General features: G+C 47.9%; 1 protein-coding gene across 8 annotated transcripts in view; it reads right to left on the bottom strand.

Annotated features, from left to right (window-relative positions):
• mettl22 (methyltransferase 22, Kin17 lysine) overlaps positions 1 to 16,563 on the bottom strand; it is a 101,675-nt gene that overhangs the window by 29,177 nt on the left and 55,935 nt on the right. For all 8 annotated transcript variants that reach the window (XM_072481269.1, XM_072481275.1, XM_072481273.1 and 5 more), the window contains one exon: positions 3,796 to 3,864. In XM_072481269.1, coding sequence (XP_072337370.1) covers positions 3,796 to 3,864 — 69 coding nt within the window. The remainder of the gene's footprint in view (positions 1 to 3,795; positions 3,865 to 16,563) is intronic.

Below are 16,563 nucleotides of genomic sequence, written 5' to 3'. Positions count from 1 at the left end.
GCTAACAAAATGGAGGAATCGCAATCGCGCCCAAAGCACGTGACGTCGACGTTCGGGGAGCGTGACCTGCCCTCTGCCTCCCTTTAGGCAGGAAGATTACATAGATTAGGTAAAAAAAATCTTCTGTGTCTCTGCAGGAGCCGGCTTTTAATAACGCCGGCTGCAAGCGGCCTTCAAAATGGCCACGAACATATTTTTAAAAATCAGCCACATTGCGCATGCACGCCCGATCATTGGTGCGATCGGGCGTGCATGCGCAAAGCGGCCGATTAAAAAAAATATGTCCGTGGCCATTTTGAAGGCCGCTTGCAGCCGACGTTATTAAAAGCTTGCTGCTGCGGCTGATTCGTGCGATCAGGAGCGCCGCGAAGGACGGCTCCGCGACCCTTCCGACACCCGCCCGTGACCCACCCGCGGGTCGCGCCCCCGAGTTTGAAGAATACGGAGTTAACTCAACACAGAGCATAGCCAGGGAGGTGGGATGGAGGTTTTTGGAAATGGGAAGAGAAGGGGTTTAAGATGCTAAAAGATTTGTTTCTTCGGGGTTGGTTTGCAGGACTGAGGGAGCTGGAAGCGAAGTACGAGCTAGAGCAGGGAGAAGTGTTTAGATACATGCAGGTTCCGGATTTTGCCAGGAAGGAGATACAGAGTTTCTCAGAGGACCCGGCCTCCACATTGCTGGAAGAGGTGCTGACAAGGGGACTGGAGAAGGGGGCAGTGTCAGCGGTGTACGGAGCTATTCTGGAAGAGCATAAGGCACCACTGGAAGGGATCAAAGTAAAGTGGGAGAAAGAGCTGGGAGAGGTTATAGAGGAGGGGGGTCTGGTGTGAGGTGCTCCGGAGAGTGAATGCCTCCACCTCATGTGCGAGGTTGGGGCTGATACAGCTGAAGGTGGTATATGGAGCGCACCTCATGAGGGCAAGGATGAGCTGATTTTTTGAAGGAGTAGATGTGTGCGAGGGTTGCGGGGGGCGGGGGAGCTAATCACGTTCATATGTTTTGGTCCTGTCCAAAGCTAGGGGAGTACTGGAAGGAGGTTTTTAGGGTAATTTCCAAGGTGGTGCGTGTGAAACTGGACCCGGGTCCCCAGGAGGCCATATTCGGGGTGTCAGACCAGCCAGGTTTGGAAACGGGTGCGGAGGCAGATATCGTAGCCTTCGCCTCATTGATTACCCGAAGGTGGATCCTGCTGGGATGGAGAGCAACCTCTCCACCCTGTGCCCTGGCGTGGCGGGGGAATCTGTTGGAATACTTGACCCTTGAGAAGGTTAAGTTCGAACCGAGGGGAAGCTCTGAGGGGTTCTACAATTCATGGGCACTATTTATTATGCACTTTCAAGAACTGGATAACATTGAACATTAGTTGGTGGGGGGGGGGGCTGTGTATATTAAGGATGATAATCCCGGATTCCTTTTTGTCATTTGTTTATGTAAACATGCGGGCTGATGTTTGGGGGTTGGTGGGAGGATGGGATCGTATTTATTGTTATGGGGATTGACATATCTTTTGCTGATTGTTGTTTATGGTTGCTGAGTGTAATTTCGGGAGAAAATGTGAAAAAGGAGAATAAAAATATATATTTTTAAACTCAACACAGAGCAGGAATCAAACACAAGCTTTTTATTGTTGTTTTTAAAAATATATATATTTTTATTAAGGTAGTCGAAAATTTTTATAACAATAACAAAAGCAATAACATTGACATGGTAAAATAAACATTTCCCCACCCGACCCAATCTTCACACACCTTAACCATCCAACACCTATTCGCCCGCCCCCCACTCCTCCCTTCAGAATGCTACTTCTGCCGACATTTAAATTTTCCCTGAGAAAGACGACGAACGGCTGCCACCCCCGGGTGAACCCCAACATTGACCCTCTTACGGCAAACTTTATTTTCTCAAGACTGAGAAACCCAGCCATGTCACTAACCCAGGTCTCTACACTCAGGGGGCTTTGAGTCCCTCCACATTAAAAGGATACGTCTCCGGGCTACTAGGAAGGCAAAGGCCAGGATGTCGGCCTCTTTCACTCCCTGAACTCCCGGATCTTCTGACACTCCAAAGATCACTACCTCTGGACTCGGCACCACCCGAGTTCCTAGTACCGTGAACATTGTCTTCGCAAACGCCTGCCAAAACCCTCCGAGCTTCGGGCATGCCCAGAATATGTTGACATAGTTTGCTGGGGTCCCGCTCACCTCACACATCTGTCTTCTACCCCGAAAAACTTGCTCATCCTCGCCGCCGTCATGTGTGCCCGGTGGACCTTAAATTATATTAGGCCAAGCCTGGCACATGAAGAGGAGGAATTGACCCTGCTGAGGGCGTACGCCCATAGACCCGCCTCGAACTCTCCACCTAGCTTGTCCTCCCACTTGTCCTTAAGCTCCTCCACCGGGGTTTACTCCTCCTCCAATAGCTCCTGGTAGATATCTGACACCTTCCCCTCCCCCATGCAGGTAACGGAAACTACTCTATCCTGTATCCCCCGTGGCGGCAGCAGCGGAAAGGCCGGCACCTGCTTTCTCAGAAAGTCTCGCACTTGCAAATATCTAAAACCATTCCCTGCCGGCAGTTTAAATTTATCCTCCAGTGCCTTCCAGCTGGGAAAGCTCCCATCTATAAACAGATCCCCCATCCTTCTAATTCCTGCCCTCTGCTAGCTCTGGAACCTGCCATCCAGCTGCCTGGTGCAAACCTGTGGTTGTTACAAATCGGGGTCCAGACCGACGCACCCTCTTTCTATTGTTGTTACCTCACCGGAATTCTCCCATCTCAGTATGAACTCCCATGACAGGGTGGGAAGGATGTGTGTTTCCTGCTGCCGAGGCCAGTGGGAAAACACGCCAAATGTTCCGGCCCCAACCTCATTAATTATGCAACTGGGCATTTTGCACTTTTTCTGTTATGAGGCAGACCCGATGGTGTGTAGGCCGCCATCCAACCGATTTTGAAAAGATGCCGAACATCACTGACCCACTATTGAAGAAAGAAAGTGGACCTCGTGAAAATAAAAATGGATCACTAGGAACACTCTTGAGGCTGGAGCAGGGACCCCCTCCAGGACACAAACTCTGGAAGGTCCACCTGTAGATGCTCCCCTCTGACTCGATGTTTCAGGGTTGCCAGCGCCCTCCATACCGAACTCTGGAGGCAGCCCCAGGCATTGTTAAGTCCTGTTATCTGCATGATACTTTGCTCCAATCGTGTTTCATACCGGCTGGCTTTCCTACTAGTACCACAGAGAATTGGACCTGGGTGGCTCGGCATTCATCTGCATCCCATTAGCAGGATGCACATGAGTTTCATGCTGGCCTCCAGTTGGTTTCCTGATTCACCTTGGTGTGCACCAATAGAAGGTCCCGCTTTAAATTCACGCTGGCGTAGAACCAATTTCTGAGCCTCCTGCCATATTCTCCCCTACATTTCCCGCCCCTCGCTCGCCACTGACCCCGCTAACTGGGACTTGGGAGAATTTTGCCCATCAAATGCTGTCCAATATGGAACTAGTTCCAGAGAATTATACAAAATAATACACATGTTCATTTTGTAATTTATAAATAATTGCTATTCCAATCCGGGCTATAAATGATGCAAATTCTCCCAAATCCTTGATTTGCTAGTTGCAAAGCAATTTTGCATGGATCCTGGACAAAACCATACAAACCTTTGCCATGCCACACTGCAACAAAGTATAGTGTAAGTAAGTTGTAAATCAGCAGTTTTGCTTAACTCTTTAAAGGGATATTTGAGGGTGTACAGGTAACACTGCAGTGGAGTTACTATCTTACCTGTGCATAATTCATCTCTCAGCCAGTCCAGTTCCCTCACTTTAATTTCACTTCCTGTTGATTCATGTACTGCACAAAATATTTTGTTTTAAATTAGTAAAAATGGAAAGAGGAATAATGTATTTTAATGCACAAACTGTGAAATTACTCAACAGAACTTATTTCCAGAATGCATTTCCTTTACAAATATCTCAACAGACTTGTTAATTAATTTCGGGTAAATTCCTCAGTCACAAGGTTCTAGCAGGATACTGCACTTCAGGGCGATAAGTGTTGCTCCCTTCAAGTGGGAGATTGGGAATTTATGGGCGCGATTTTCTGCTCCCGCGCCGTTTCAGAGAATCGCCTGGGTCACCAAATTTTTCCGTGACGCCGGTCCGACGCCCTCCCCGATTCACGGAAGCGGCCAGATCGGCACAATTGCGTTTTGCGCGGTCCAGTGAATCGCCCGAGACAGCCAAAATGGCGATTCACCGGTACCCCCGCGATTGTCAGTGCCGGATGGGCCGAGCGGCCTGCCCAAAACGGGGGGTTCCCCCCCGGCGCCGTCCACACCTGGTCGCTGCCAGCGGGAACGCTGGGGGGGGGGGGGGGGGGGGAGGAGAGATCCCCCACCCGATGGGCCTCAAATGGGGTCTGGCCCGCGATCGGTGCCCACCGATCGTCGGGCCGGCTTCTCTGAAGGAGGACCTCCTTTCTTCCGCAGCCCCACAAGATCCGTCGGACATCTTCTTTCGGCGCGGACTCGGGGAGGACGGCAACGACGCATGCGCAGGTTGGCGCCGACCGACCCGCGCATGCGTGGGTGATGCCAGTTATGCGGCGCCGGCCGCATCATGTATGCGGCGCCGCCTTTACGCGGCGCCAAGGCCTGGCGCGCGTAAATGACGCGGCACCGCTCCTAGCCCATTTTCAGGCCCTGAATCGGTCGGGATAGGGGCCGTTTCGCGCCATCGTGAACCTCGACGGCGCGAACACTCTGTCTCTATTTCAGACAATCGCGCCCATATGTTTACTTCATTCCCAAAACTCAAAAAAAAAATCTTCTTTTTAAATGGCTTGATTGAATGTGTTAGGGACTTTTGTTGTCTAGACATTCTGTACACCAGAGATTTTTGCCAGTTACTTTTCTTCAGATTTTGGCAAGTATATTTTCTTAAATGCCATTTTGCAATCAAAACGTATGTACATTTTAGTCACACTCAAATAATTATAATCACGTGCTATAATCTAAAAAGAGAACAGTTCAAACTTTAAATTTAAGGGCAAAGTCAGTTTGCATTCATCTTGATGGGTGTCCTTTTGGATTCTTTTTTGTTGGATCTAATAACTGAATCCATAGAACACGATAGTGCAGAATGAGGCCATTTGCTCCATCTTGTCTGCGCTGACCCTCTGAAAGAGCACACTACCTAGGCCAACTCCCCCGTGCATTGATCATGGCCAATTCAGCTAACCTTTGGACTATGGTTCTCCCACTAAACGATTATGATGGCACCCCAGTTCTAGAACATAATTGCTATGTCTTCTTGTTCCTGTAAGTTTGAAATAATCCCATTTTAGATTCATACTGCAGCAGCTACATAAAATGTATTTCTTGCAACTTTCCATGTGGCTGGTGGACTGATACATTGTTGCTCAGCACCCGACTGCCAGGGCAGCAGTAAATATAGCACCCTGGATGTGCAACTGGAGCAAAACGACCACCGATTCCCTGCTCCGCGGTGTGTGTGGGGGGGGGGGGCAGCAGCCAGGCAGCGTAGAGCTCCCAATGCAACATGCGCAAGGCAGTGGCCTGCAGCGGCTGAGCCATGCTTCATGGCGGACGCAGCCTGCGGACTCGGACCGCAAAAATAGTCCCTCCTTCAGCCGGCTCGCGCGCCCCGGATCGTCCCCCACAATGCCCCAGCCCCGAATAATGCCCCATCTGCCTGCGGAACGGCCCTCCCCTGACTGTGGCGGCGCTGGACTGAGTCCGCAGCTGCCAAGCTGAGTCCCCAACGGGTGAGACCACACATGTCCCATGCTGTCGGGAACTCGGCTGGTCGGCGATGGAGCGTCGCGGAGCGGGCCTCAGGCAATGGCCTCAGGCTGTGGATACAGCGTGCGGCGTACTCCTAGAGTAAGCTGCTTTTCAGGGGGCGGAGCATAGCAAAAGTGGCACCGCCCCCGATTCTGTCGTCATCGGGGATTATCCGCCCCGTCGCCGAACGTGATGTCAGCGTCGGGGATCGGAGAATCCAGCCCCCTATCTTTATGTAGTGCTTTCATTGCAATGCAATGAAACGTACCAAGGCACTTCACAGGAGCATGATATATATATGACACTGAACCACATAAGGAGATACTGGTCAGATGGCTGAAAGCTTGGTCATTGAGATAGATTTCAATGACTGACTTAAAGGAGCAATGTGAGGTTGAGAGAGGAAAGGTGTAGGACGATTATTGCAGAGCTTCAGGCCAAGGCAGCTGAAGGCCTGACCACCAATAGTGGAGCGAATATAATCAGGGATGTTCAAGGGGTTGGAATTAGATGAGCATAGATATCTCAGAAGGTTACATGGCTGAGGGTGATAGGGAGGGAGGAGGTCATGGAATTATTTGGAAACAAGAATGAGAATTTTTAAATCAAAGCACTGCTTGGCAGTGAGTATAAGGGTGACAGGTGATCCAGACTTGGAATGAACTAAGACATGGATAGCAGAAAGTTTGATGATGCCATGTATATGAAGAGTAGATTGTGGAAGACGAGCCAGCAATCCATTGGAATAGTCAATTCTAAAGGTTTTTAAGGGCATAAATAATGGTTTTATTGGCAAAGTCACAATGTTCAGGAGGTGGAAATAGGTGGTCCTATTGATTGTGTGAATGAGGTTAGAAACTCATCTTCATGTGAAATGTGTCAGGTTGTGAACAGACTGGTTTAATCTCAGACTATTTCCACTGAGAGGGATGGAGATGGTAGTAGGGAACAAAGTTTGAAACAGAGATAATGCTTTGGTCCTCCCAATATTTATTGGGAGGACCAAAGCATAAAACAGAAATGGGCATTTATTAAAATTATTTAATGGGTGTCAGCATCACTGGCTTGGCCAGCATTTATTCTCTATCCCTAATGTACACGTACTGCCTTTCAACAGCCTACAAAATCTGATTCTTTCCAGGATTACATATTTAAACCACTAACCCCTCAGCTCACCAGAAGTCACAATTTTGCTGGTGGTGGTTTCCAAATGTTAATAAAATTCCTACCCTGCTAGATAAAACATAACTAGGAATTTTAAAATGAAAAAGGGACAGAAGGCACTAGAGCCCTGAATACAAGCCTTTTTCGAGCCACACCCCAGCATCCAACAAAATTTGATTACATTTGAGCCGCATTGCAAGAAATAGTGAGACTCCTCCTCCTCCTCTCCACCCCCCCACCCCCCCCCCCCAACCCCCTCACGCGCACACATATGAAATTCTATCACATTATGGTTACTCTTCCCCACCACTTCGCTTACTATAAGACAACTACTTAACCAATCTCATAAATATCAAACAGCCTTTTCCTCAACCGATTCTTTTGATCCCTAGCCTTTCTGGTAGACATCCCTCTCTGACATTTAAAGATTTAATGAAAGACAATTGAATTCCATACTATTATTAAGTCAAATATTATTGTCTTTGTTTTGCAGGTTTTTAGTTAGGCCGCCAAACATATTCCATCTTTCCTCTTGCATTCACCCAGTCTAGTAGCGTATGCAAATCTACCATTCTGCTTTCTTCCTCATCACTTCAAAGTTGGCCTTCATATAATTATAATCCTTCTCTGCTGCAAATCTAATTTTAAACTCCATCATATTACTAACAATCTGATCATTACACAATGACCGGTCTCACATTTCACCTCTCTGAAGTTTCCTTGACCATTTGCACGATGATCAAAGGTAGAAAATGTAACAATCCACGGTAATTCATTTATTCTTAATGAATCATTCCAATTAAATCACAAGCAAATTAACATCTCCAATGTAACTATATTAGCTTTTTTAATACATTTCCTTGATGTTTGCATAATGTATACTATAAAAAAATATCCTGCAGCTGATTAAGTGACCTGCAACATACCCCAGAACAATGGTCTCCAAATAGTCATTTTACCAAGCCCCTCGGTTTGCAATTTCTTCTCAGTTTGTTTGTAAGAATCTCCCATTTTCAACTTCAATGAGCAATATGAGCAAAAGAATGCACAAAGTGGCTTCCCATTGCCTCCCTCATGTGTGCTTAAAGGGAACACAAGTCCTCTTCTCAGTGGATCCTCCATCTGTCAGCAACTGTTGTCCCTCAGGTTCTAGTTCTTCTGCCATCACCATTGAAATTTGTTGGTTCTACTATGCACGGTTGCTCGTAAGTCTGATCACAGGATCGTTACCTAGGCATGGAGTGACTCACAAAAGGGCAGTGACAATCACCTTCTGAGTCCTTCAATGACCCTGCTACCCTAGCATGCAGAGCAAAAATGAATCCAATATGGAATCAATACATTTCAGGGTCTTATACCCATACTGCAAAAAGCCTTAAAACAACATGATTATTAAAGAACATAAGAACATAAGAACTAGGAGCAGGAGTAGGCCATCTGGCCCCTCGAGCCTGCTCCACCATTCAATGAGATCATGGCTGATCTTTTGTGGACTCAGCTCCACTTTCCGACCCGAACACCTTTATTCTTCAATAAACTATCTATCTTTATCTTAGAACATAGAACATAGAACAATACAGCGCAGTACAGGCCCTTCGGCCCACGATGTTGCACCGAAACAAAAGCCATCTAACCTACACTATGCCATTATCATCCATATGTTTATCCAATAAACTTTTAAATGCCCTCAATGTTGGCGAGTTCACTACTGTAGCAGGTAGGGCATTCCACGGCCTCACTACTCTTTGCGTAAAGAACCTACCTCTGACCTCTGTCCTATATCTATTACCTCTCAGTTTAAAGTTATGTCCCCTCGTGCCAGCCATATCCATCCGCGGGAGAAGGCTCTCACTGTCCACCCTATCCAACCCCCTGATCATTTTGTATGCCTCTATTAAGTCTCCTCTTAACCTTCTTCTCTCCAACGAAAACAACCTCAAGTCCGTCAGCCTTTCCTCATAAGATTTTCCCTCCATACCAGGCAACATCCTGGTAAATCTCCTCTGCACCCGCTCCAAAGCCTCCACGTCCTTCCTATAATGCGGTGACCAGAACTGTACGCAATACTCCAAATGCGGCCGGACCAGAGTTCTGTACAGCTGCAACATGACCTCCCGACTCCGGAACTCAATCCCTCTACCAATAAAGGCCAACACTCCATAGGCCTTCTTCACAACCCTATCAACCTGGGTGGCAACTTTCAGGGATCTATGTACATGGACACCTAGATCCCTCTGCTCAGCCACACTTTCAAGAACTTTACCATTAGCCAAATATTCCGCATTCCTGTTATTCCTTCCAAAGTGAATCACCTCACACTTCTCTACATTAAACTCCATTTGCCACCTCTCAGCCCAGCTCTGCAGCTTATCTATATCCCTCTGTAACCTGCTACATCCTTCCACACTATCGACAACACCACCGACTTTAGTATCATCTGCAAATTTACTCACCCACCCTTCTGTGCCTTCCTCTAGGTCATTGATAAAAATGACAAACAGCAACGGCCCCAGAACAGATCCTTGTGGTACTCCACTTGTGACTGTACTCCATTCTGAACATTTCCCATCAACCACCACCCTCTGTCTTCTTTCAGCTAGCCAATTTCTGATCCACATCTCTAAATCACCCTTAATCCCCAGCCTCCGTATTTTTTGCAATAGCCTACCGTGGGGAACCTTATCAAACGCTTTGCTGAAATCCATATACACCACATCAACTGCTCTACCCTCGTCTACCTGTTCAGTCACCTTCTCAAAGAACTCAATAAGGTTTGTGAGGCATGACCTACCCTTCACAAAGCCATGCTGACTATCCCTGATCATATCATTCCTATCTAGATGATTATAAATCTTGTCCCTTATAATCCCCTCCAAGACTTTACCCACTACAGACGTGAGGCTCACCGGTCTATAGTTGCCGGGGTTGTCTCTGCTCCCCTTTTTGAACAAAGGGACCACATTTGCTGTCCTCCAGTCCTCTGGCACTATTCCTGTAGCCAATGATGACTTAAAAATCAAAGCCAAAGGTCCAGCAATCTCTTCCCTGGCCTCCCATAGAATCCTAGGATAAATCCCATCAGGTCCCGGGGACTTATCTATTTTCAGCCTGTCCAGAATTGCCAACACCTCTTCCCTACGTACCTCAATGCCATCTATTCTATTAGCCTGGGGCTCAGCATTCTCCTCCACAACATTATCTTTTTCCTGAGTGAATACTGACGAAAAATATTCATTTAGTATCTCGCCTATCTCTTCAGACTCCACACACAATTTCCCATCCCTGTCCTTGACTGGTCCTACTCTTTCCCTAGTCATTCGCTTATTCCTGACATACCTATAGAAAGCTTTTGGGTTTTCCTTGATCCTTCCTGCCAAATACTTCTCATGTCCCCTCCTTGCTCGTCTTAGCTCTCTCTTTAGATCCTTCCTCGCTACCTTGTAACTATCCATCGCCCCAACCGAAACTTCACACTTCATCTTCACATAGGCCTCCTTCTTCCTCTTAACAAGAGATTCCACTTCCCTGGTAAACCACGGTTCCCTCGCTCGACGCCTTCCTCCCTGTCTGACCGGTACATACTTATCAAGAACACGCAGTAGCTGATCCTTGAACAAGCCCCACTTATCCAGTGTGCCCAACACTTGCAGCCTACTTCTCCACCTTATCCCCCCCAAGTCACGTCTAATGGCATCATAATTGCCCTTCCCCCAGCTATAACTCTTGCCCTGCGGTGTATACTTATCCCTTTCCATCATTAACGTAAACGTCACCGAATTGTGGTCACTGTCCCCAAAGTGCTCTCCTACCTCCAAATCCAACACCTGGCCTGGTTCATTACCCAAAACCAAATCCAACGTGGCCTCGCCTCTTGTTGGCCTGTCAACATATTGTTTCAGGAAACCCTCCTGCACACACTGTACAAAAAACGACCCATCTATTGTACTCGAACTATATCTTTTCCAGTCAATATTTGGAAAGTTAAAGTCTCCCATAATAACTACCCTGTTACTTTCGCTCATATCCAGAATCATCTTCGCCATCCTTTCCTCTACATCCCTAGAACTATTAGGAGGCCTATAAAAAACTCCCAACAGGGTGACCTCTCCTTTCCTGTTTCTAACTTCAGCCAATACTACCTCGGAAGAAGAGTCCCCATCTAGCATCCTCTCCGCCACCGTAATACTGCTCTTGACTAGCAGCGCCACACCTCCCCCTCTTTTGCCTCCTTCTCTGAGCTTACTAAAACACCTAAACCCCGGAACCTGCAACATCCATTCCTGTCCCTGCTCTATCCATGTCTCCGAAATGGCCACAACATCGAAGTCCCAGGTACCAACCCACGCTGCCAGTTCCCCTACCTTGTTTTGTATACTCCTGGCATTGAAGTAGACACACTTCAAACCACCTACCTGAACGCTGGCCCCCTCCTGCGACGTCAAATCTGTGCTCCTGACCTCTATACTCTCATTCTCCCTTACCCTAAAACTACAATCCAGGTTCCCATGCCCCTGCTGCATTAGTTTAAACCCCCCCAAAGAGCACTAACAAATCTCCCCCCCAGGATATTTGTGCCCCTCAGGTTCAGATGTAGACCATCCTGTCTGTAGAGGTCCCACCTTCCCCAGAAAGAGCCCCAGTTATCCAAAAATCTGAAACCCTCCCGCCTGCACCATCCCTGTAGCCACGTGTTTAAATGCTCTCTCTCCCTACTCCTCATCTCACTATCACGTGGCACGGGCAACAACCCAGAGATAACAACTCTGTTTGTTCTAGTTCTGAGCTTCCATCCTAGCTCCCTGAAAGCCTGCCTGACATCCTTGTCCCCTTTCCTACCTATGTCGTTGGTGCCAATGTGGACCACGACTTGGGGCTGCTCCCCCTCCCCCCTAAGGACCCGGAAAACACGATCCGAGACATCACGTACCCTTGCACCTGGGAGGCAACATACCAAACGTGAGTCTCTCACGCTCCCACAAAATCTCCTATCTGTGCCCCTGACTATAGAGTCCCCAATTACTAATGCTCTGCTCCTCTCCCCCCTTCCCTTCTGAGCAACAGGGACAGACTCCGTGCCAGAGGCCCGTACCCCATGGCTTACCCCTGGTAAGTCGTCCCCCCCACAAGTATCCAAAGCGGTATACTTGTTTCTCAGGGGAACGACCGCAGGGGATCCCTGCACTGACTGTTTTTTCCCAGTCCCTCTTACAGTTACCCACCTATCTCCAATCTTTGGTGTAACTAATTCCCTGAAGCTGCTATCTATGACCCCTTCTGCCTCCCGAATGATCCGAAGTTCTTCCAACTCCAGCTCCAGTTCCCTAACTCGGTCTTGGAGGAGCTGGAGATGGCAGCACTTCCTGCAGGTAAAATCAGCAGGGACACTAACTGCATCCCTCACCTCAAACATCCTGCAGGAGGAACATTGTACTCCCTTCCCTGCCATTCCTCTAACTTTCTACCAAGATCTAGCTAACAACGAAATTAAATTTTTATAAAAAATAATAATAATATAATAAAAATATGGTACTTACCTCAGACCAATGGGTTTTATTATTAGGTTAGAGGAGGAGGGCGGGTGGGAGACACTACACGTGTAGTGTCTCGGGTTTCCTCTCCACCAGAATTTATTGGTGAGGGTCTTCCCAGACGTCCGCGGGTCGACTTCCTGATCCCGCCTAAAAAACTAATTTAAAGAAAAGAGAAAAAGTCTCAGCTCCTGCTGAAACTGACTCACCACTCACCAGCTGCTCTCACGCCGCCGAAATCGACTGGCCTGCCCCTGCAAAGAGAAGTGCTTTTAAAGGTTGACTTACCTCCCAGCACCCTCCTTCCGCAATGCTCCCGCTGAAACTGACTAACCAGCTGCTCTCACGCCGCCGAAATCGACTGGCCTGCCCCTGCAAAGAGAAGTGCTTTTCAAGGTTGACTTACCTCCCAGCACCCTCCTTCCGCAATGCTCCCGCTGAAACTGACTAACCAGCTGCTCTCACGCCGCCGAAATCGACTGGCCTGTCCCTGCAAAGAGAAGTGCTTTTAAAGGTTGACTTACCTCCCAGCACCCTCCTTCCGCAATGCTCCCGCTGAAACTGACTAACCAGCTGCTCTCACGCCGCCGAAATCGACTGGCCTGCCCCTGCAAAGAGAAGTGCTTTTAAAGGTTGACTTACCTCCCAGCACCCTCCTTCCGCAATGCTCCCGCTGAAACTGACTAACCAGCTGCTCTCACGCCGCCAAAATCGACTGGCCTGCCCCTGCAAAGAGAAGTGCTTTTAAAGGTTGACTTACCTCCCAGCACCCTCCTTCCGCAATGCTCCCGCTGAAACTGACTAACCAGCTGCTCTCACGCCGCCAAAATCGACTGGCCTGCCCCTGCAAAGAGAAGTGCTTTTAAAGGTTGACTTACCTCCCAGCACCCTCCTTCCGCAATGCTCCCGCTGAAACTGACTAACCAGCTGCTCTCACGCCGCCGAAATCGACTGGCCTGCCCCTGCAAAGAGAAGTGCTTTTAAAGGTTGACTTACCTCCCAGCACCCTCCTTCCGCAATGCTCCCGCTGAAACTGACTAACCAGCTGCTCTCACGCCGCCGAAATCGACTGGCCTGCCCCTGCAAAGAGAAGTGCTTTTAAAGGTTGACTTACCTCCCAGCACCCTCCTTCCGCAATGCTCCCGCTGAAACTGACTAACCAGCTGCTCTCACGCCGCCGAAATCGACTGGCCTGCCCCTGCAAAGAGAAGTGCTTTTAAAGGTTGACTTACCTCCCAGCACCCTCCTTCCGCAATGCTCCCGCTGAAACTGACTAACCAGCTGCTCTCACGCCGCCGAAATCGACTGGCCTGCCCCTGCAAAGAGAAGTGCTTTTAAAGGTTGACTTACCTCCCAGCACCCTCCTTCCGCAATGCTCCCGCTGAAACTGACTAACCAGCTGCTCTCACGCCGCCGAAATCGACTCCAATTAAAAACATTTAATGAAGGAGCCTCTACTGCTTCACTGGGCAAGGAATTCCATAGATTCACAACCCTTTGGGTGAAGAAGTTCCTCCTAAACTCAGTCCTAAATCTACTTCCCCTTATTTTGAGGCTATGCCCCCTAGTTCTGCTTTCACCCGCCAGTGGAAAGTAGTCAAATTGGTTTCGAAAGTAATATATCTACTGCCGATAATTAAATTAGCAAATTAATTTCTGTGCTACTAAGACAATGAAATTGGTATCTACCCAATTTGTAACATTAAAATAATATATTTGTAATGCACTATATTATCTTGGGAAAGTACTCTATATGGAGAAACTTCATTATAGAAATTTTATTTTACGGTCTTTCCTCAGGATGTTAAGTTGGGTACAGTCATGCTTCAGAAAATATACTGTATATCGTTTGAGGGAGGAATAGATTGAATGGCCAGAAAATTTGATGATGCCGCACTTTTTAAAATAAACTTAAAACAAGGCCCAATATAGCAGGCAGTATGTGTTCATGCACTTTTTGAGGAAAAAGAATATCATCCACCATATTGGTAGAGGCATCAAAAGATGGGGACAGCCATTATCCCCTTTGCATATGGAAATAAATGGTCCCATTCTGTTTGATGCCCCCTTTACTAAATTACTTTGACCTAAAAAGTCAGTTTACATGTAGAGTCTAAGCAGCCTCTTTCCCTCTCCTGGTAGTGTTCATCCCCAACCGCAACACCCACCTCCATCCCCAAGAGCTAACTGAGGTGTATGCTGGTGATATGATGTTGATGCCATTAAAGAGACCTGGTTGAGGGAAGGACAGGATTGGCAGCTAAACATTCCAGGATTTAGATGTTTCAGGCAGGATAGAGGGGGGTGTAAAAGGGGTGGCGGAGTTGCGCTACTGGTTAGGGAGAATATCACAGCTGTACTACGGGAGGACACATCAGAGGGCAGCGAAGCTATATGGGTAGGGATCAGGAATAAGAAGGGTGCAGTCACAATGTTGGTGGTTTACTACAGGCCTCCGAACAGCCAGCAGGAAATAGAGGAGCAGATAGGTAGGCAGATTTTGGAAAGGAGTAAAAGCAACAGGGTTGTTGTGATGGGAGACTTCAACTTCCCCAATATTTACTGGGACTCTCTTAGTGCTAGGGGCTTGGTCGGGGCAGAGTTTGTAAGGAGCGTCCAGGAGGGCTTCTTAAAAAGATATGTAGATAGTCCAACTCGGGAAGGGGCTGTACTTGACAGAAATCTTTGGATCCTCGCTGTCTTCAGGGGATGTCCCGGAGGACTGGAGAATAGCCAATGTTGTTCCTCTGTTTAAGAAGGGTGGCAGGGATAATCCCGGGAACTACAGGCCGGTGAGCCTTACTTCAGTGGTAGGGAAATTACTGGAGAGAATTCTTCGAGACAGGATCTACTCCCATTTGGAAGCAAATGGACGTATTAGTGAGAGGCAGCACGGTTTTGTGAAGGGGAGGTCGTGTCTCACTAACTTGATAGAGTTTTTCGAGGAGGTCACTAAGATGATTGATGCAGGTAGGGCAGTAGATGTTGTCTATATGGACTTCAGTAAGGCCTTTGACAAGGTCCCTCATGGTAGACTAGTACAAAAGGTGAAGTCACACGGGATCAGGGGTGAACTGGCAAGGTGGATACAGAACTGGCTAGGCCATAGAAGGCAGAGAGTAGCAATGGAAGGATGCTTTTCTAATTGGAGGGCTGTGACCAGTGGTGTTCCACAGGGATCAGTGCTGGGACCTTTGCTCTTTGTAGTATATATGAATGATTTGGAGGAAAATGTAACTGGTCTGATTAGTAAGTTTGCAGACGACACAAAGGTTGGTGGAATTGCGGATAGCGATGAGGACTGTCTGAGGATACAGCAGGATTTAGATTGTCTGGAGACTTGGGCGGAGAGATGGCAGATGGAGTTTAACCTGGACAAATGTGAGGTAATGCATTTTGGAAGGGCTAATGCAGGTAGGGAATATACAGTGAATGGTAGAACCCTCAAGAGTATTGAAAGTCAAAGAGATCTAGGAGTACAGGTCCACAGATCACTGAAAGGGGCTACACAGGTGGAGAAGGTAGTCAAGAAGGCATACGGCATGCTTGCCTTCATTGGCCGGGGCATTGAGTATAAGAATTGGCAAGTCATGTTGCAGCTGTATAGAACCTTAGTTAGGCCACACTTGGAGTATAGTGTTCAATTCTGGTCGCCACACTACCAGAAGGATGTGGAGGCTTTAGAGAGGGTGCAGAAGAGATTTACCAGAATGTTGCCTGGTATGGAGGGCATAAGCTATGAGGAGCGATTGAATAAACTCGGTTTGTTCTCACTGGAACGAAGGAGGTTGAGGGGCGACCTGATAGAGGTATACAAAATTATGAGGGGCATAGACAGAGTGGATAGTCAGAGGCTTTTCCCCAGGGTAGAGGGGTCAATTACTAGGGGGCATAGGTTTAAGGTGAGAGGGGCAAAGTTTAGAGTAGATGTACGAGGCAAGTTTTTTACGCAGAGGGTAGTGGGTGCCTGGAACTCACTACCGGAGGAGGTAGTGGAGGCAGGGACGAGAGTGACATTTAAGGGGCATCTTGACAAATATATGAATAGGATGG

Source organism: Scyliorhinus torazame, chromosome 17, assembly GCF_047496885.1.
Source record: "Scyliorhinus torazame isolate Kashiwa2021f chromosome 17, sScyTor2.1, whole genome shotgun sequence".
Lineage (NCBI taxonomy): Eukaryota > Metazoa > Chordata > Chondrichthyes > Carcharhiniformes > Scyliorhinidae > Scyliorhinus > Scyliorhinus torazame.
Note: the sequence above shows the minus strand (reverse complement) of the source record. Positions and strands in the feature narration are given on the sequence as shown.